Source organism: Photinus pyralis, unplaced genomic scaffold (genome assembly GCF_008802855.1).
Source record: "Photinus pyralis isolate 1611_PpyrPB1 unplaced genomic scaffold, Ppyr1.3 Ppyr1.4_LG10, whole genome shotgun sequence".
NCBI lineage: Eukaryota > Metazoa > Arthropoda > Insecta > Coleoptera > Lampyridae > Photinus > Photinus pyralis.
In genome coordinates, this window is record NW_022170250.1 from 12,386,734 (window position 1) to 12,407,586 (window position 20,853).

Here is a 20,853-nt window from a genome sequence, read left to right on the forward strand (position 1 = left end):
AAGTTCTTAAAACTCCGACTATTAAAGAGAGGGAAGCATTTCGAGGACCCTACAAAAGTGTCACCAACACTTTGAGGTTCTTGGAAGTCCATGGAATTGTTTGCACTCTAAAAAGCCTTAAAAAACTTTGAAGACCACTTAATAGGGCGCATTACTTTCTCCAGAGTCTTAAAGGCTCGATTTTTGACGACACAGAATAAGTATGTAAAGGTCCCTAGAAAATTGTCAGCGACTTTTGGGGTTTATTTAAGCCCTTAAAGACTCTTAAAACTTCCTTAAGACACATATCCTTCAAGAACTCTCAAAAGGTTTTAAATTCTTGACTGTTGCTGGAGAGATATGAGGTGTTTCAAGGTTTGTAAGGATTATTGGTGACCTTTTGTGGCCTTTGAAAGCTTTTCAAGATTGCTTACGCCCTTAAAGACTCTTAAAGGCCCCGAGGAGAAGTTTTTTAAGGTCCTAAAGGCCCTTAACGATCATTAAGTTTGTCGAGGACCCCCAAAAGTTCTTAAAACCCCGGGTATAAAATGTATTTCAAGAAACCTAAGACACTGCAACCCTTTGAGGTTTATGGAATCTCTTGGGCTCTCACAAGCCTTTAAAGACTTGTCAAGATCATTTAATAGGACTCGTCCCCACCCCAAGGTCTTAAAGGCTCGATTTTTAAATAGGGAGATGTAGGTAAGAAACAATTTTGAGATTTTTAAAGACCATTGCAACTCCAGAAGGCTCCAGAAGACTTTAGGACAAACTTTTGAGGACCCCAGAAAAACCTTAGTTGCTCCTAAAGGCTTGTGCTGGAAGATTCTTGAAAGTTTTCAAGTGTCGCAAATTCCAATCCCACATTTTTTCCCGATGGGCCATAATAAACTAGTCCGGGTCTGCGTGTCGGTACCATCTACCAGTATTACGATTGGAGGCGCGCATTATATTTTTGATTAAATCAATTTCGTAGCTATTTTTATCGACTTATTGTAAACAAAATTTCCATATTTCTCGAAGATAAAATTAACTTCGTTACGAAAAGCGCCTCGGGTCAATCGTGACGCGGATTTTGATATAGTCATCGGTCGAATCCAAGAAATCACGGTTTTTAGGCACGCAAAAGGATAACCATCAGCGAAACAGAAAGAATGCCATCAAACATCATAGTAAAATGCTAATGACATTACATTCCTCTTGTACAGTCATCGACTAATGCAAATTTTACTATAATTAATTACATAATTTATTCAGATTATAACCACAAAGTTCTACAAAAAATGCTGTGAAGCGCTTCAGTAGCACGTATGTAGTTCTCTCCTTTCTTTAAAAGCCAAAGATATGAATCAGACATTTACAAAGAATGGATCTAACAAATGAATTTGTAAGTTTGCCAGAAACTGTAACATCCTCTCTCGGATGGGTCAGTTTCAGCATAAGCGATATTCCATAAAAGTGGCCCCAGCACCGAACCTTGTGGCACCCCTCGATAAATTTTGCTCCCGAAGCTGTTCGTGAGTGAGCTATCATGCTATTTAGTAACCAGCCTGATAGCCCTCCTACTTTGTTCTACCTGAATTACGGCACTCTTAAATTTGGGGCACGACATAGTGAGGAGGAGCGACTTTTCTACCTCACACAAATATGATTTTTTGTATTTTGGCATTTATCCTGGAGATGTCCTACTTCTCCGCAATTTAAGCATCGCTTTTCCTCTGGGTGCGCCTTCTCTTCATCTGTGGCCCTCTTCCTGAATCTCCCAGCACTTCTTGCACTCCACTCCTGCCCAATCTACAGAGCGTTACTCGCACCCAAATGCGTAGAAGTGTGTCTAATCTTATCGCTACCCCTTTGTTTGCATAAATCACCTAACCACCTAAAACCATCTAAAGTCTCCACGAGTCTTTAAAGACCTTCAATATTACAGAGGCTCTAGAAACCTCAGTCTTTGAAATTCGGTCCTTAAAAAACCTTTAATCGGCTAAGACTTTGTTGAATGTCCTTTTAGAGATATTATGAGTGTTCAAAGTTCTTTTAGAGCGTTTATAGAGGTCTTTAAATTCATTAAGGCTTTAAGAATCTCGATTCAAACCTTTAAAGGTCAAGCCTTTAGATGTATTTCTTTATCTTAGAGAGTCTTTAAGACGTCTACGAGGACGAATGGACAAAACTCTCAGATGAATTTATAGGTTCACCACAAACCATACTATTTCACCCTAGACGTGTACGTCTCCTCTTAAAGCCTTTATTTGTCCTTAACATTCCTTAATAAGTTTTATCATTAAAAATCTTTAACAACACTTACGGGATTTCTTGTTCATTAAGAATACTGAGGGCTATTCATTAGCCATCAAATGATTTCTCTCCAAAAATGTTCAAAGGTCCCTAAAACCCTTACAGTTACCTAAAGCCTTTAAAAATGCTTTGAGATCTTTGAGAGCTTTGGGAGCGCTCGAAAGGTCGCTGAGAGAATTTGACCTTCCGAAGGTCTACAGGAAACTTCAAGGCCTTATAGTAGCCTTGAGAGTACCCAAAAAGCCTCTAATAGCTTTTAATAGTCACCAAGAGCTTTTGAGAGCGTTTAGTGGCCTTTTACTAGGTTTAAAAATCTGAGAGCCTTTAAGTGTCATTAACGCCTTCTGAAAGCCTCCTAAATGAGCATTCAAAAGCTTTCAAGTGGCTCCCAGACTTATTTAGTACCTTAATACGGTTACAGTGTAACTTTGAAAGCACCTTTATGACTCCTTAAAATTCTACACAGCTTTTGAATGACCTTTGAAACCTCTGGCAGACCTTTATTTAAATGAAGCGCCGGTGTTGTAATCTTTAAGAGACCTAATTTACTCCAGCCCTTGAAGAGTGTAAAAACGTTTCCTAGCGTTAATTAGGCCTTAGATGACTTTAAAGGTCTCTAAAAACTTTTATTCAGCTTTAAACGGTTTGCAAGGGCTTCAACTTGAAAGCCGAACCTTTAAGGGCTTTCTTATAGGCCTTTTAAGAACCTTTGAAAACTTTAAAAGTCTTCAAGAACGTTTAGAAATCTCGGAAACTATAAAGGACACGTTATAAGAGCCCAAAGGGGATTTAACCTTTCAAAATCACTTAATCTTTAAAGACTCCTAAGTCCATTAAAAAACTCTTGAAACTCCTATATCTGTATCCAAATTAAAGTCTTAAGGGTCGCAGCCTTTGAAGCCTTAGTCACTTTCAACTCTTGATTTAGGGTTCAAGATTCTTCTGGAGCTTTCTAAAGTGTGGTCCTACAAAAGCATTTCCAGAACCTGTAAAGGTATTCAAGAGCCTGCATACTTTAAAGGTCAGGAGAGAATAAATTTGAGTCTTTTGTAACTTTTAAGGACCTTTTCGCATTTTATGGCTCAACTTTTACTTGCAAAAGTCAAATTTTGTCGGTTCTGAATTTCTTGGATCCTACAGACCTTTTTCTATTAGATAATGCCCTTTTCCGGCAGAAGTTCCAGAGGTCATATGCAATAACAGCTTGTAAGGGCTTCCAAAAATCTCAAAGACTCTTAAAGAGCCCTGAACAGCTTCCATTGGTTTAAAAATGCTTTCGACGGTCTCCAAGAGCTTGCTAGAGGCTTTGAGGGTTTTTGTCTTTGAAATTCCATTACATCCTTCCGGATAACTTTCCTTATGGCCTATTAAAGAGCCTTGAAAACCTTTCACGACCTTCGTTCACGGGTTTTTGTCTCAATTAGTCTTAAAGACTGCACTACACTTTTAGAGACGCCAAGAGGCTTCTCCTGAAGACTCTTTATAAGATTTTATGATTCATTAACGGACTTTTAGTGGCATTTGCAATGTTTAATAGGCCTTTAAGAGTGGCCTTCATTTTTAAGAACCTTTGGTAACCTTCTTTTAAAGATCTAGAGCATTATTACACTTTTCTGTTATTGTGTCGACAATTACACCCCATTCATTAAATAAACGTTCTCTTTCTCTCCCTGTAAAGAGTCTCCAGAGGTTTCCAAGATAATCCAACGGATCCCTCTATTCATCTTTTAGAGAAGTTAGAAGTGGACTTTAAAAATCCTCAACGCGCAGTCGGAATATTTCAGATCATTTGAGCCTTAGAAGCTTTATCTTTATGTAATTATTATAGCAAGGGGAGATCCTGATACAAGCATCAGAAGGGAGATTGTACTAGGAGAACACAAATCATGAGGAGTTGGCTGCAAATTCAAAATATGAGAAATTTGTATCAGGAGAGTATAATATGTGAATATTTATTGCCAATCTGTTCTCCTAATACCAAGAGAGCACACCTTATCAGGGGTTTGTCAAACTGTTTTGGCTTTAATATGATTTTGGTACAACTATTTAAGAGAGAAACTTAGGTGACTGCCGCCTTGCTGTTTTTCTGTGATCCTGATACACTTTTAAAGGATAAATTAATTGGCATCATGACAACGCAATGAACGAAAAGGAACCCTACGAGCCTCAAAAATTTTTAACGATCTATTCCCTAATCAACCTAATCCTAAGCCTAATCAATTCGAAAGTGAGTTTTTGCATCTCATCCAGAACACGGTACTTCTTTAATACGATCACCCCAATGTTCGTAACGTAGAAAGAAAAATATATCCAAACACTCCAATGCCAAAATCAAACCCAAATCCATTTAATTGAAACGTACGTACCCCATTAATAAATGGGTTTCGGATTGCGATATAGGTAAAAGAAAGGTTGGTAAATTAATTAAAACATATGGCACAATCTAAAAAGAAATGTGTTAACAGAGAAGGAATCCTATGAAGATTATTTTATCTCAAGAGGATACAGCTCTTCTTAAAGACGCTTAGATAATTAATTTAAACAATGTCAGTCGTAGAATTTTGATTGGAAGTGTGTGTGGGGGGGGGGTATTAGTCTGTTGCATTGAGCCCAGTGGAACCTCGCAAGTGATTCGACAGACGCTGAATTTCCCTTTCTTCAAGAATAGAAGATAGACGAGGGGGCCGTCAAGTTCGCGTTACCTGGGACTGTGTCTCCGATACAACAGTCGTCCGGGTTGCGAGACGCAGGGGGGCAGTGTAGCGAATACTTCAGAAATCCCGATAGACATCGAGTCATCGGCGATAAGAACAAAGGCGGATGTGTTGTAATCTTTCCGGAAAATGTCACGTATTTTGTTCAAGAATGTTCGCGACCACTCGGGAACACTCGGATTGCGATACACGACAGTTCTATTTTCGACGCTGAAGTAATAAATGGTTCACGATTAAATAATTTTTTATTATTATGAATCCATTCATTGCAAAATTTATTGTTAATTATTTGTAAATAAATAAACGCCGTATTTAAATTTACTTTACATTATATACACAGTTTCTTTTAGGGGAATTTTTCGAAAAAAATTCTCTTACTCCATGGTTTTGTCCGTTCCTCGTCTAACTCGAGATCGAAAACATACAGCAATGTCAAACCTCCAATCGATTTCTACAATTTCAAGGATCAGTGTTAACGAATGCGAGCCGAGTGGCAAAAAATTCCTCTTCTGAAAACCGTATCCGACTCTTCGTTTCGTTTATATTCCAATCGGTTTTATTGTTCAATCTCAGTCTTAGGATAGAACAACTTGCTCATTAATTCTTCGTTTTTTATTCATATTTTAGTTGGCAGATTCCGGCGGTTATATTTTTTTGGGTTCTACAATTCAAAATTCTTGCTCAATAATGTCCAGTTCTCTACCATCTTCATCTCATATTTCCTCCTTTCTTCTTTCGTCATTACCATATCAAAAAAACGAATGAAACAATTAGGTAGAAGAGGAAACCAGCACATAGAAAGAGAAAGTATCGTGGAGAACGACCTACGATGGAGACTAGGAAACACAAAATAGAAATTAGATTATTTATTATTTGAAACGCAGTAATCTGTAGACCTTCAGATAGTAAGTGTCAATAAGATCCATGTCAATTGGTCAGTTTTAAAAACTGACCTTTGCCATAGATTGTATCGAGCACATTTCAAAATCACCAATTTGGAGAGGAGCAATGTGACGTACTCGGATCTTCCTAGGCGATGACCCCAACAAAGAACCCAAATCGGATGTGGAACTACAATCGGTAAAAAAAAAAAGGTAAATAACCTGCCTATTCAGCCAAAATCATGAATAAGCGGCTTCGGATTTACTTCGTAATAATACGATGACGCTCACTATAGTTTAGATTAGGAAATACCAGTTGAAGTCTGGGACGTTTTTCCCAGGCCAAGCCAGTATTTACTTAATATAACCGCGTTAAGTAGGTAGTACTACAACGTTGTCGATTATTAGTAAATAAACACTGGCCCAAATTATAGTTGAGGTGCGCGGAAAGTGTAACGATGTTACTTTTTTTAGTCTTTCTCACGTGTAGTAAGTTGTTTATTGGAATGCGTGTCGACCTCGGCTTTGTTGGTAACCGGTTTTTTTGTTTCTAGGCTATTTGTTTGCGAACTTTGCGAATGGCGGAACGTACGCCGAAAATTACTCCGAGTTTCGTCGCACGCGGTTCTGCAAGTAAGCCATTTTGTCTTTGAGTGTGTGTTGAGTTAAAAATTTTCCGGCAGTGAGTCGTCGTTCCGTTGCGATTCGGGGGAGTGCATCACTGAGGATCACCTTTGCGATGGGACAGTGCACTGCAGGGACGGCTCGGACGAAACGAGGGACTGTTTCAATATTATACCGTACGTTGCGAGAAAAGTGGGCCCTAAGCTAATTCGAAGATTTCCAGATGTGCCAGTGATTTATTGTTCCAATGCGATTACGGTGCTTGTATAAACAAAGCTCGACAATGCGATGGGACGCCCGATTGCAAGGATAAGTCGGACGAGACGGCATTGGCGTGCAAAAAATGCGGGTGAGTTCTCCAACCATAAGGGAATAGTTGGCAAACTTTGCAACACTCCCGAAATCTCAAATTAGGTCGACTCCTTTGCTTTTCCAAACTACATCAAATCTCGTCACGGTTACGGTTTCGGGCTTATCGGACACGATTTTATCGAGTGTTCGGTATGACGTCATTGGATCGATATGGGTTAGAAATTGTTCTGCGAAAATTGACGAACTTGGAAAACCACATTATCAAATACCAATGGACCCTCTGCACATCTTCATTTACTACATGTTCCACCTAGCCCTGTGCTGGTTTTGGGTGTCCAGAGTTATTAAGTTGTTTACAGTAGAAGAGGCAGCTCCTGGACTATAAAACACATGTTTTGAGCCCAGTCGGAATAACTCATCGGCTTTCTCATTACCTTCCTTCCATTCCAGCATGCTCTTTGATTCTTGCGAGCTCAAGGGTGTTGCTGCTTAATACTTGCTCCAGTGCATGGTGACATTTGGAAACCAAGCTCACTGGAAATTCTGATAGTTTTGCTCGTTATGTTATGCATAAGTGACGTTTTTATACTGGGACTGAACCTAAATTTAGTGCTGTGGTCATGAGCTTTTGCGCCAAAAACGAAAAGTTAAGTTAAGCGACATTTTTTGAGACAAAGTGAAATTTAGCGCTCTAATTGTACCCAAAATTCAATGGTCCCGTTTTAAATTGACATTTTCCATGCAAAGATACTGTTTTTATACTGTGATTGAACCTAAATTTAGTGCTTTGGCCATGAACTTTTGCGCGAAAGAAGAAAAGTTAAATTAAACGACATTTTTTTAAGGTAAAGTGAAATTTAGCGTCCTAATTGCAACCAAAAATCAATGGTCTCCTTTTAAAATGACATTTTCCATGCAGAGGTACTGTTTTTATACTGGGAATGAACCCAACTTTAGTGCTTTGGGCATGCACTTTTGCGCCAAAAACGAAAAGTAAAATTAAGCGACATTTTTTTAAGGTAAAGTGAAATTTAGCGCCCTAATTGCACCCAAAATTCAATGGTCTCGTTTTACATTGACATTTTCTATGCAAAAATACTGTTTTTATACTGGGACTGAGCCTAAATTTAGCGCTTTGGCCATGAACTTTTGCGACAAAGAAGAAAAGTTAAATTAAACAGAGCTGGGCAGTATTCGATTTTGTAAATACTTTTTAGTATTCAAATCCTTCAAAGTATTCAAATACTTTGTAATTAAATACTTTTATGGAAGCAGTATTTGTTTTTGTAACTCAAATACTTTCACAAATATTTAGTATTCGAATACTTCGCAAAGTATTTGGATACTTCGTAAAGTATTCGAATACTTCGCAAGGTATTTGAATACTTTGAGAAGTATTCGAATACTTCGCATAGTGTTAACCTTCCTTTTTTACCAAAAATCGACTACACCAAAATTTCTCGGGAAAACACTTTTTCTTATTAATTTTGGTGCGTAGAATCCAAAACAATTCGTACTTTTTCGATCAGACTTCTCAATCAAAAATTCTAGACTAGAAACCAATTTCGAAAAAAAATTCAAAGGGCTGTAACTTTTGAACTAGTAGCCCAATCTTGGAACTGTTTGAAATTATGGATTCTACAGGCCACATTCTATAAGAAAAAATTTTTTCCGGGTCGATCTGAGACAATTTTTTTTGAGGGCCTCAAAAAAAGGCAGTGTATAACCTTCCTTTTTTACCAAAAATCGACTGCACCAAAATTTCTGGGGAAAACACTTTTTCTTATTAATTTTGGTGCGTAGAATCCAAAACAATTCGTACTTTTTCGATTAGACTTCTCAATCAAAAGTTATGGACTAGAAACCAATTGCGAAAGAAAATTCAAAGGGCTGTAACTTTTGAACTAGTAGCCCAATCTTGGAACTGTTTGAAATTATGGATTCTACAGGCCACATTCTATAAGAAATTTTTTTTTCCGGGTCGATCTGAGACAATTTTTTTTTCGGGGCTCAAAAAAAGGCAGTGTAAACCCTTCCTTTTTTACCAAAAATCGACTGCTCCAAAATTTCTCGGGAAAACACTTTTTCTTATTAATTTTGGTGCGTAGAATCCAAAACAATTCGTACTTTTTCGATCAGACTTCTCAATCTAAAGTTATAGACTAGAAACCAATTTCGAAAGAAAATTCAAAGGGCTGTAACTTTTGAACTAGTAGCCCAATCTTGGAACTGTTTGAAATTATGGATCTTACAGGCCATATTCTATAAGAACTTTTTTTTTTCGGGTCGATCTGAGGCAACTTTTTTTTCGGGCCAAAAAAAAAGGCAGTTATTTACCTTCCTTTTTTACCAAAAATCGACTGCACCAAAATTTCTCGGGAAAACACTTTTTCTTATTAATTTTGGTGCGTAGAATCCAAACCAATTCGTACTTTTTCGATCAGACTTCTCAATCAAAGGTTATAGACTAGAAACCAGCTAGAAACCAATTTCGAACAAAATTCAAAGGGCTGTAACTTTTGAACTAGTAGCCCAATCTTGGAACTGTTTGAAATTATGGATTCTACAGGTCACATTCTATAAGAACATTTTTTTCCGGGTCGATCTGAGACAATTTTTTTTCGGGGCTCAAAAAAAGGCAGTGTATAACATTCCTTTATTACCAAAAATCGACTACACCAAAATTTCTCGGGAAAACACTTTTTCTTATTAAATTGGGTGCGTAGAATCCAAATCAATTTGTACTTTTTCGATTAGATTTCTCAATCAAAAGTTATAGACTAGAAACCAATTTGAAAAAAAAATTCAAAGGGCTGTAACTTTTGAACTAGTAGCCCAATCTTGGAACTGTTTGAAATTATGGATTCTACAGGCCACATTCTATAAGAAAAAATTTTTTCCGGGTCGATCTGAGACAATTTTTTTTGGGGCTCAAAAAAAGGCAGTGTATAACCTTCCTTTTTTTACCAAAAATCGACTGCACCAAAATTTCTCGGGAAAACACTTTTTCTTATTAATTTTGGTGCGTAGAATCCAAAACAATTCGTACTTTTTCGATCAGACTTCTCAATCAAAAGTTATAGACTAGAAACCAATTTCGAAAGAAAATTCAAAGGGCTGTAACTTTTGAACTAGTAGCCCAATCTTGGAACTGTTTGAAATTATGGATTCTACAGGCCACATTCTATAAGAAAATTTTTTTTCCGGGTCGATCTGAGACAATTTTTTTTTCGGGGCTCAAAAAAAGGCAGTGTATAACCTTCCTTTTTTACCAAAAATCGACTACACCAAAATTTCTCGGGAAAACACTTTTTCTTATTAATTTTGGTGCGTAGAATCCAAAACAATTCGTACTTTTTCGATCAGACTTCTCAATCAAAAGTTATAGACTAGAAACCAATTTCGAAAGAAAATTCAAAGGGCTGTAACTTTTGAACTAGTAGCCCAATCTTGGAACTGTTTGAAATTATGGATTCTACAGGCCACATTCTATAAGAAAAAAATTTTTTCCTGGTCGATCTGAGACAATTTTTTTTTCGGGGCAAAAAAAAGGCAGTGTATAACCTTCTTTTTTTCCAAAAATCGGCTGCACCAAAATTGCTCGGGAAAACACTTTTTCTTATTAATTTTGGTGCGTAGAATCCAAAACAATTCGTACTTTTTCGATCAGACTTCTCAATCAAAAGTTATGGACTAAAAACCAAAGCTTAACGGTGTCAACGTGATACTAACTTCATATACAGGGTGACAATTTGAAAACTTACCACCCCCCATATCTTAGTAAATAAACGAGATATTTAAAAAAATCAAAATCCGTTTCGGTAATTCGGAGGGGGACTCACAATGACATAGTTGGCGACGCACCCCCTCACACCCCCTGCGCCCCAGCCACCCCAACTTTTAAATCTTAAATAGTGACCCCCCATGTGTGATACGTCGTTGGAAAGCTCTGAAAAAAATGCTTTCCAACCATACCAAATAGCATTACATTTAGGTTAGTAATTATCGTGCAAATCAAAAAATAAACTAATATGATACATTTGAAATCTGTCGTATTTAAAACGCAACCGGCGAACATAGACGAACTTAAGACAGAGAATAATTCAAGAATGTCGAAATATTGCAAAACCAATATTTGAAAAGGTTCGACAAGAGTTTGAGAATAGATTATAACTGGCGATCAAAAATGAGTTGCTGTCGAGTCGGCTTTGGAAGTTCAAGTTAAATACGATTTTCCATGTTTATTTTTTGATTTGCACGAGAATTACTAACCTAAATGTAATGCTATTTGGTATGGTTGGAAAGCATTTTTTCAGAGCTTTCCAACGACGTATCACACATGGGGGGTCACTATTTAAGATTTAAAAGTTGTGGTGGCTGTGGCGCAGGGGGTTGGAGGGGGTGCGTCGCCAAGTATGTCATTTTGATTCCCCCTCCGAATTACCGAAACGGATTTTGATTTTTTTAAATATCTCGTTTATTTACTAAGATATGGGGGGTGGTAAGTTTTCAAATTGTCACCCTGTATATCAATAAACCCAATATAACCTCCAAATTTTAACACGTGTGTTTGTTGTGGTTTTACTAAACTAATCACAATGCAAGTTTCAGATCCAAATAATGTTAAAATTTATAATTTGAGTGTGGGAAAATCATTACCCGAGGTAAGAATTGTTAACACACTACATTACTTCTTACATGTCCAATTTACTTGTAGTGGCTATCGGAGAGAAAACGCAGAGCAATACTTAAAAAAAATGTGGATATTCGAAAACGTATTGAACTTATTCAAGATTTCGACATGCCAGGAGTCAGTACATCGATACGTATCTCCCAAGATGGTGAATACGTTTTAGCAACTGGCATATACAAACCCCGTGTGAAATGTTTCGATGTTAATAACTTATCTTTGAAATTTGAAAGGTGCTACGATGCAGAGGCGGTTACGTTTGAGATTTTAAGTGAAGATTATAGCAAAGTAATAACGTGTGTCTTGTGATTATGTTTTTTATTTGTTAATGTTGCAGTTAGTTTTTTTACAATGTGATCGATACTTGGAATTTCATTCTGCACAAGGACGTTATCATAGATTACGAATACCTAAATTTGGGAGGGATATGAAATTCCATTCACCCAGTTGTGATTTATTTATTGTCGGCGCCTCATCAGATGTGTACAGATTAAATTTAGAAAGAGGACAGTTCTTGTTACCTTTTTCTTCAAATGCTACAACCATCAATAAATGCGCAATTAATTCTGTACATCATCTGTTAATATGCGGGACACAAGAAGGTCACGTCGAAGCATGGGATCCGAGAAGTAAAACTATGGTTGGCTCCCTTGATTGTGCATTCAATTGTATTTCTGAAAATAAGAGGTACAGGGAGGGAACTAGTATAATTTTCTTTATATACATATATTTTAGCTTGGAAGGGTTTCCTTCAGTTACGGCTTTAAAATTTGATGGAGCATTGACCATGGGGGTTGGTACAGCAACTGGGCAAATTTTATTGTATGATATACGTTCCAACAAGCCATTTTATATTAAAGATCATATGTATGGGATGCCTATAAAAGATGTAGAATTTCATTTTCAACAAGACCTTGTGTTTTCAATGGATTCTTCCATACTCAAAGTTTGGAATAAGATCAATGTAATTATAGCTACATTTTTAGTAATTGTTTTGTAGACAACAATATTTTAGGGACAATTGTTTACATCTATAGAGGCAACATCTGACTTTAATAACCTGTGCACTGTGCCCGGAACTGGATTATTTTTCCTAGCAAATGAATGTCCAAAAATTCAAACATATTATATCCCTAGCTTAGGTCCAGCTCCGAAGTGGGCCAGTTTCTTGGACTCTTTAACTGAGGAATTGGAAGAAAGTAATCGAGAGAATGTGTACGATGATTATAAATTTATAACAAAAACAGAATTAGAATCTTTGGGCTTAGAACATTTAATTGGAACAAATTTACTGAGGGCATATATGCACGGCTATTTTATGGATATTCGTCTTTATAAAAAGGCAAAATCTGTAGTCAATCCATTTGAGTTTGAAGAGTATCGTAAGAAGAAAATTAGAGATACTATTGAAAAGGCACGTGAGAATCGTGTTATATTGAACAAACTTCCAAAAGTAAATAAAGACTTGGCATTGAGGCTTATGGATGGTCAAAGAAGTGAGAAAAAGAAGATGCAGATTGGTACTAGTAATCTCTTGACTGACAGCCGATTTAAGGATCTTTTTAATAATCCTGACTTTGAAATTGACAAAACCACAGAGGAGTTTAGACTAATTAATCCAATTCTCGCAAAAATAGAAATCAACAAACAGAAACAGTTGAAAAAGAAGTTAGACAAAACACAAGAATTTCAACCAGTGCAGGTATTAAAAATTTTTATACAGGCCAATTACAACAAGATGGACGTTTAGCATATAATGCAACTCCAATCCAAAATGTGAACACAAAATTATAACTTGTGGAGGGTGTTCCAATTTATAGCGTTGTTTTTATTTGAAGTGATGATTTACTAAATAATCACATTTTGGCATTAAAATATATACCCTGTTGTCAAATTTAAATATTTATGTTATACTTAGTTACGTTAGGTTTGTTTTTTGTAGAGTAATTGACGGAAGATCATTCTTTAACTCATTAACTTTTAAATTAAACGTCCCTCATGTTTATAACTCCTTTCAGTATGTAATATAGTAACGATTTGTCTATAATGATACAATTTAAGGAGGAACGTGAAGGTAAAAATAGTTCGGAAGAGTCATCAGATTCAGAAGAGAGTTCGGATGATGAACATACCTGGACCAAGGAAACCAATCAACACAGTACCAAGCAGAAAGGACACTCAGACAATTTACCAAAACAACCAAAAATGTTTGAACTTCGACAGGGGGAAGTCTACAAGGGTATCCAGATGTTAAATCATAAAAAAAATAGGTAAGCCACTACTGTTTAATTAAATTGGCATTATGAGTTCTATTTTTTAGATCCGCACTAGGAGAACGTTTGGCTAGTGAAGATACATCTGTTAGATTATTGGGTTCGGTGGGTAATCGGGAATTAACGTTCACATTAAATAAATATAAAAGACACGAAGAAATCGTAAAGAAAAACAAACAGCACAGAGAGGAAAGAAAAAAATTAGTGCGATTAGTACCTGGTATTAAACACACGAATGCACCATTTTGGAAAGTTAAAGGAAAGAGAAAATTGTAGTTATCTATAAATAACGTAATTTTAAATTAATAAAGTTTATTTAAATGTTGTAGTATGTTTCATAAAAAAAAATGATATCGTTGTTGACAACAGAGGTTATCATTTATCATTAGGTAAAGTAGAAAACAGTCTTTGCAGTATCTACACAAAGGAGATTGGGGGACATAAAATGTGTATCTAGAGGTAAGTTTTGGAAGTTAAGTAGTTATGGTTTAGAAATAATGTCTTGTTTCTCCACAGAGAGAGAAGTTATGGATGTACCGGAGGATTTAAAAACGGACCACGACCATGCACGAACAGATGTTAATCCCTCCTCGTCATTTTATTTAACCTTATCGGTAAAATTTGTGCTAATCTGGAGGAAGTGTTTTTACCGTGTAATTTTATAGGAAGATGATATAGCGGACGCGCCGTTCCTCGATGGGCCATCACATTTAAGTGTGACTGCAGTATTAAATTATTGCAAATTAAAAATTCTCCGTCCGTATTTGAGACTTTTAAGCATAACTGGATTGAGATCTTTAGCTGTCGATCAAGTAGAGTCTTGCACATTATGGTATATACTCGGCTTGTTTTACACAATTCAAGTTATTATACTTATGTGTATTGGTTATTTACTTCAATATATGGCCTGTTTTCGACGAGATCGAGGGTTCTGTTACAAGATATTTAATACTAGTGAACCACTTCTTAAAAGTATGGAACAAGATATTACTCAACTTAATAGTGAAAAGTATGAGCAGATTTGTCACGGTTCTGTGATATTTAGTTATATCATTCCAAGTGTTCTACATTTATGTGCTTATTTGTTTGGCGTGTATACGTTTCGATCATCAGAAAATGACCAGTTGCCGAGCTTAATGGAAAGGGTACGTACCTAATTTTTACATTTGATTGTGTTGCTTGAACTTGACTTGTGCATTCTTGCTCATAATTCATTTTGTAATTGTACAAAAACATTAATTTAACATTTCTCGTAGGTCTTTTTGGCATCGTCTCATCTTTCGGATGGATTTTTAAGCCAAAAAAAATTAGTAAAACTACTGTGGATCTTTGTAGGTCTGGGAGTCATCTGGATGTTACTCTCCTTTATGTCGGTTAACTTTATGATGTTTGATGGTACAATTCTTTTTCGATGGTTTGAAAATCGGTAATACCTAAATCTTCCACATATAAAAATAAAAGTTAAAAATTTTCTTCATGTGGGGCCAACATTTTTAAGATATCAAAAGTCATTTGATAAGCCCAATTTTGCGAAAAACCAAAGATTACAAATTACTTACAGCTATAATTAATTGTTTATCCTACAGTTCGTTGATCTGTTGATTATGATGCAAACACATTTACCTCTCTTTTATTTCATTATTAGTACTTATACACTAATTTAATATATTTTGTGATAGGTCGAAAGCGGTAATAGTGACGATGAAAGTAATGCTAATAGTAGGCACGCTATGGCACGATATAATACAAGCTACCGTAATTTCGAGTTATTGCTTGCAAGCGCAATTGCTGACATCGTATTTACATTTTTTAAGATCTAAACTTTTACAACATCCCATTCAATCAATTGAATGGATGAGGGTAAGAAAACATTTATTCATTCACCGAGCAGTGTATCGATTAATTTACAGGAAATATCCGAATTTAAAAAGTTACTGAAATATTTAAACGAAAATTTATCAACGTCTGCTTGCGTTTTTATCTTTATAAATATTTGTTGGGCCCTATCTGGAACTCTATGGCTGTTGGGTTACGATCATATTGATTTCCAGACGCTTCCTATTAGTGTGATAAGCATTTTAAACGTTTGTTTGTGGTGGACGTTAATTTTAGCACCATTTATACAGGTAGTTTACTTATTTACTTTTCCTTTCTCATTCAAATTTTTAGGCGGCAAGATTGACGAGTGCTTGCAAGTTAATCAAAACAGTCGGTCATGAAGTAAGAGCACGTCCGTTTGTGCATCAGGGAACACCCGGAAGCGAGTTGGACACAATTCTGCTTTATGCTTCGAGTTTGGATATGAGTGCAACTTTGTTTAAAATCCCAATAACAGGAAGAGCATTGGCTTTCGGTGTGACTGTTTTAGCCGTTTCTGTTCTTGTTATTGGTCAGTGTCATTATTTAACAGCTTAAGTGTATTTTATCTGTGATTAGAAATGGAATTATTTTTCATTTAAATTTAATTAAAGTTATTTAATTGTTAAATAACTAAATATGACAATTCCTTGTCCTTGTAACCATGAAAACTTTATCTCTTAACATTTCTTTTATTTAACTAAATTTATGACGTATTAGACACCCATAAATATTTTCATGCTTTATTGTTCAGCAATTACTTAGTTAGAAGTATAGGTACATACCTAGATACTACCTGTACGATATTCCAGTGACTAGGTAGATACCTACGTTTAATCAGAAAATTAACACATTTTTGGAATACGTGAGCACTACTTTTAAACTAAGAGCCCGTGACCAATTTTTGGTTGTAATTTCAACTTTCAAGTCATGAAATTGCACACAGTAAATCTCCTATACTTACTAAATATCAAAAGTCACTTCTGGCAGCCCTCTGTGGGCGGAGTAAACTACCCTAAAATGTGCGATATATTTTCTATACAGGGGATTGTTATGATTTAAACACGAGTCCCTGTACAAGCGACCTTTGCCATTACTGGCTGTATCTTCCTTCTCTCCAGGAACCTTTGCGTTTTGCAGGATTGTATGCCTCGTTTAGATTACTGCAATGGATTAAGACATAGGTATTAATTGAAATTGGACAAAACGTCAAATTCCAACCAATCTTAGCCTTAATCCAAGGTAGGTTTGAACTGCATTTGTACAACCGGCCCTTAGAAGTGCTATTAAAAACAATTCGAGCCAGTCAGCCACTATTTGTTGTTGGGATGTTTCATTTTTTTAAAATTATTTATTAACACCTGATAATACTATGATAACAACATTGAAAAGTTATTGCGAGTGGTGCAGAAAATATACAGTTTGTGTCACAAACGACGGGCCAGTAGGAAGAAAGAAAGACAAAAACGGGACTGTAATGTGCATAGTCAATTGAAAGAATAACTATTGATATCACAAGGTCTCTTCCTAGACGGCTTCTGGAAACAAATACACCTTTGGTGGCAACAAAATCAAGTCTTCAATTGTTGCTAACGTTCTGGTAAAAGAAGTTTGTAGCAGTTTCGGAGTACCCCTGGAATTATATATTCCAAAGCGTGTGTGAACTATTGGGAATTCGCAAGATCAGATCCACCAAGGGCGGACTGGTAACTGCGGGCCAGGTGGAAATTGCATAGGTTACGGGCCATTAATGTATTAGTGTAGTAATGAAGGTGGCGGGGGGGGGGGGGGGTAGCTCTGAGGTGCACCACAAAAACATTTTAAAGTTACTCCTTTCTCGAAAATACTTTCATGCTACGACAAAAAATGATAAATTCATTGTAAAACACTTCAATTAAAACAGAATTTTTTAACCAACCTAATATCAACCCCAATTAGAGAAACGTGTTAATAACTTATTAATTAGTGCAAGAAACTAAATACAGCACATACTTATAAATTTCCAACGGGCCATTATGATCTACAGGCTAAGTGGCAATCGCCCCCCGTGCCAGTCCACCCCTGAGATCCACTGCTTTACACCAAGAGTCAGACGGAATGGTGTACCGTATGAATCGGTCAATGGGGAAGTACTAGTCAAAAGTTGTGTGCGATCGCCAGCATGATTGGGACCAACACCTGCATTTTGTTCCTGATGGCCGCTCTGCTGTGCAAGAAACCACAGAACAAAGCCCCGTGTTGTTTTGCCGCGAACTCCAATTACTTCTGATTTGAAATTTGATACAAGACCCGGCCCAAAAGAATCTGTGAGAAACAAGTACGTGGAAAGCCTGCATCAGATATTTGGTGATGAAATGAAAATGCGGTGTGACGTGAAGGTCAATGTTGGTGGTCATATCGCCTCCAGGGGCTACCTACGAAATTGCAAAGAACCTGTGTGGGACATTGTAATAATAACCCAGAACAACCCAGTTTCTGGGTGTTAAAATAGACCGAAAATCAATTTTTTCGGAAATCCCTCCTTTCTCGGAGCAAATTCAGAGCTCAAAATACGTCAATCCAGTATTTTAACTTGTTGCTAAGTAACGAACTTTCCTGGACTGGAACGAATCCGGGAAAATTTTTGCCGACCTACGCCATCAAATGTCAAACAGTGTGAAACGATTTCATAGGCAATAAGATGGCAACCAAAAATTGTTATGCATTTATCGAAATTCTTAGTTTATGATTTCAGAAAAAAATAGTATATGTACCTCATTGTAAAAGCACCATCCCGAGAATGTATTGCTTTTACTACTAGATACATAATCGACTATTTATGTAACTACTTTCATCTCTAGAAAAGGTGAAGAAAATATGATTTTCCGCTCTATAGTGAGGAAAGTAAAAAACAATTGCTGCGTTAATATTAAAAATGACATTTAAAATTGAAACATACCCATATCTAGATAGCCATTTGTCAAACTTCATTATAATTTTTCAATTTCGATTGTAGTTTCAGAAAAAATGATGTGTAAAACTTGAAACTCCACTTTCTTCTCTAGTTGTGTAAATAATCATTTCTTGAACAATAAATTTGCTCACCGCAATCATTTGTGCATCAATATTGCATCAAATTAATCGCAGTTTTTTTGTGGGTATCTTAGTTTCTGACCAATTTTAAATTGAAAAGTTACTCTTTATTTTCTTACATTTGCATTTTTCTAGAAAAGTAAACATTATAGCAAAAAAGTGCATTTTCTAAATGTACCATGCCTATAAGTAGTCGGAAAGCTGAGTCAGAAGTTAACTGACAATTAGTTTACATAGACATAAAGCCAAACATTTGGAATGCGCTACAGGACTAAATATTACAACAAATTCATTGTTACACAATTGGCATTTCCAAAGATCGGATGTTGTTTTGATAAGTTAAGACTAGTGCATTGGGCGGTATGTTGGAATAGGGTTGGTCTCCACAACCATTTCGTTAAGTCGGTTAATTTCAGTACATAGTAGTACATATTATTAGAAGTACGTATAATCTTTAAATAAATTACAAGCGGCGCTGTTATCTTATAATAACAAATTGGCACAGTAAAAGTATCTTGGATAATATACATACTAAGTAAACATCACATTTTATTTTTTGACATACGTTATAAATAAGTTACAATAAAATTAAAAATAATTTAAGTGAATATTTACATGGTGCAAATTCACGACTAACATCATTCTAAGTACCTGATCCATATGCGATTTAATGATGTTTGGGAGCTTTCAAAAGTTGTTTCAAGCTAAACGATGATACAGCCACGCCGACACCCGCTAAAAATATTGCAGTTGGAAAGATTAACTTGTCAGAATGTTGTCTCGCAGCTGGGACATTCTGTAAAGAACTGCCATAGACAACAATTCTAATTAATAATCAAAATGTCCGCAAAATCGTACCTGTGCGATGGTAAGACGTAAAGCAAGATATCCAGCATGAGACAGTTTCATTCTTCGTTAGAATTTAAACTAAAACAAAATAACAGTAAGTATTTAAAGGAGTTGAAAATATCTAAACAGTGATAAAGAGGTCGCAGTAGGTATAAAGTTCAAATAAGCATGCGAGTTTTATATAACCTTAAACCTATTAATATAATGCCATTAATTCACGTGTATTCTGAAAGTTACTGCGTCAACTTTATACGTACACCAACCGCATTTTCTTATTTTCATTAGTACTGTAATTGGAATTTGATTAAACTTTTACCTGTCACGTCAATTATTTACACCTTTTAAAAATTAAAAGGAAATGTGAACAATATGATATCAGCCACGAGCAAAGAAAGACCTTGCTCGTAGCGTAGGTGATCTTGTTCAAATCAGTTGTTTTCATGCAGATATCTTCTTTGCGTGAGTACATGCAATGGCGTGGCGCCAAATTTAAACACACACAAGTTTTATTTCAAAACGAACCACCACAGATTAAAATAAAAACGCAGACCCGATTTACCGACATCATTTTCATGAAAATAAAATTTCCTGTAGGTATAGAAATCCCTAAAAATCAAATTTTACAAACTTATTTAACTTGGTCCGTTCGTTTGTAATGAAACAAATTTTGAAACTGAATCGGTTGGTAAGTACTCAATTTCTAACGCAGGTTTGCTATACGTACTCCTTCGCCCCAGTTTCTTCTTAACCGGGTCTTGTACCAAATTTCAAATCCCATGCCCACCGGAGTTCCTGATGGTCAAACAACACGGAAGCTGGGTTCTGTACTACAGCGACTTCGCCATCAGGAATAAATGTACATATTGCATGGTCTCTATGCTATCACGCTGGCTATTTGTGAAGTACCTATGGGTTTCTGATCGTTCCTCGCAATGTATTGAGTTACGTACGAGGCGGCAAACCGTATAATTAAGTAGAATGTAGTAGGTTACGTAGGGGCGGTAAACCTTTATAGACCGAGAGCCCGCGTAGAAAATACCTCGTCATAGGGTACAAAAGGTTTGATGTAACTAGGCAGTAGAATGTCACCGTGTGATTCCAAAATCGCCCGTCTGCCGGCCCGCGGCGGTCAACTTAGCGTGGGGGCGAATTTTGAAAACTGTTCCAAATCACATAATACCTCGTCACTGGTACACGTATGATTTTTTGCAATCTGATCCGGAAATATGCACCCAATTCATAGTTGCAGCGGCAGACGATTTATCTGGGAAACTTTCCCGAGCAGACGCGTTTAAAAACATTCA

At 36.4% G+C, this 20,853-nt stretch overlaps 2 protein-coding genes and 1 long non-coding RNA gene across 3 annotated transcripts; 2 read left to right on the plus strand and 1 right to left on the minus strand.

Annotated features, from left to right (window-relative positions):
• Positions 1-6,180: 6,180 nt before the first annotated feature.
• On the plus strand, positions 6,181-7,970 carry LOC116161687 (modular serine protease-like). Its single transcript, XM_031475128.1, has 4 exons — positions 6,181-6,361; positions 6,427-6,505; positions 6,556-6,672; positions 6,720-7,970. Exons 1-4 carry the CDS (start codon positions 6,331-6,333, stop codon positions 6,847-6,849), a joined length of 357 nt encoding a protein of 118 aa, XP_031330988.1. The 5' UTR covers positions 6,181-6,330; the 3' UTR covers positions 6,850-7,970.
• A 3,304-nt stretch (positions 7,971-11,274) lies between these two features.
• LOC116162363 (nucleolar protein 10-like) lies at positions 11,275-16,208 on the plus strand. Its single transcript, XM_031475978.1, has 14 exons — positions 11,275-11,472; positions 11,526-11,786; positions 11,836-12,185; positions 12,234-12,462; positions 12,514-13,200; positions 13,560-13,768; positions 13,819-14,045; positions 14,186-14,230; positions 14,288-14,385; positions 14,437-14,916; positions 15,028-15,197; positions 15,451-15,631; positions 15,682-15,897; positions 15,941-16,208. The coding sequence occupies exons 1-14, from the start codon at positions 11,407-11,409 to the stop codon at positions 16,184-16,186; spliced, it is 3,465 nt and encodes a 1,154-aa protein (XP_031331838.1). The 5' UTR covers positions 11,275-11,406; the 3' UTR covers positions 16,187-16,208.
• A 3,256-nt stretch (positions 16,209-19,464) lies between these two features.
• On the minus strand, positions 19,465-19,627 carry LOC116161513. Its single transcript, XR_004143400.1, has 2 exons — positions 19,559-19,627; positions 19,465-19,496 (listed from the first exon to the last, which is right to left on the minus strand). It is a non-coding gene; the product is annotated as an uncharacterized LOC116161513 (long non-coding RNA).
• Positions 19,628-20,853: the final 1,226 nt, after the last annotated feature.

Bases quoted from the DNA above. Each gene is read 5' to 3' on its own strand.
- LOC116161687 (XM_031475128.1), top strand. From the start codon at position 6,331: ATGTTACTTTTTTTAGTCTTTCTCACGTGTA. The intron at 6,506-6,555 runs GTAAGCCATTTT...ATTTTCCGGCAG, and splicing joins CGTCGCACGCGGTTCTGCAA to TGAGTCGTCGTTCCGTTGCG. The intron at 6,673-6,719 runs GTACGTTGCGAG...GAAGATTTCCAG, and splicing joins GACTGTTTCAATATTATACC to ATGTGCCAGTGATTTATTGT.
- LOC116162363 (XM_031475978.1), top strand. From the start codon at position 11,407: ATGCAAGTTTCAGATCCAAATAATGTTAAAATTTATAATTTGAGTGTG. The intron at 11,473-11,525 runs GTAAGAATTGTT...ATTTACTTGTAG, and splicing joins TGGGAAAATCATTACCCGAG to TGGCTATCGGAGAGAAAACG. The intron at 12,463-12,513 runs GTAATTATAGCT...ACAATATTTTAG, and splicing joins AAGTTTGGAATAAGATCAAT to GGACAATTGTTTACATCTAT.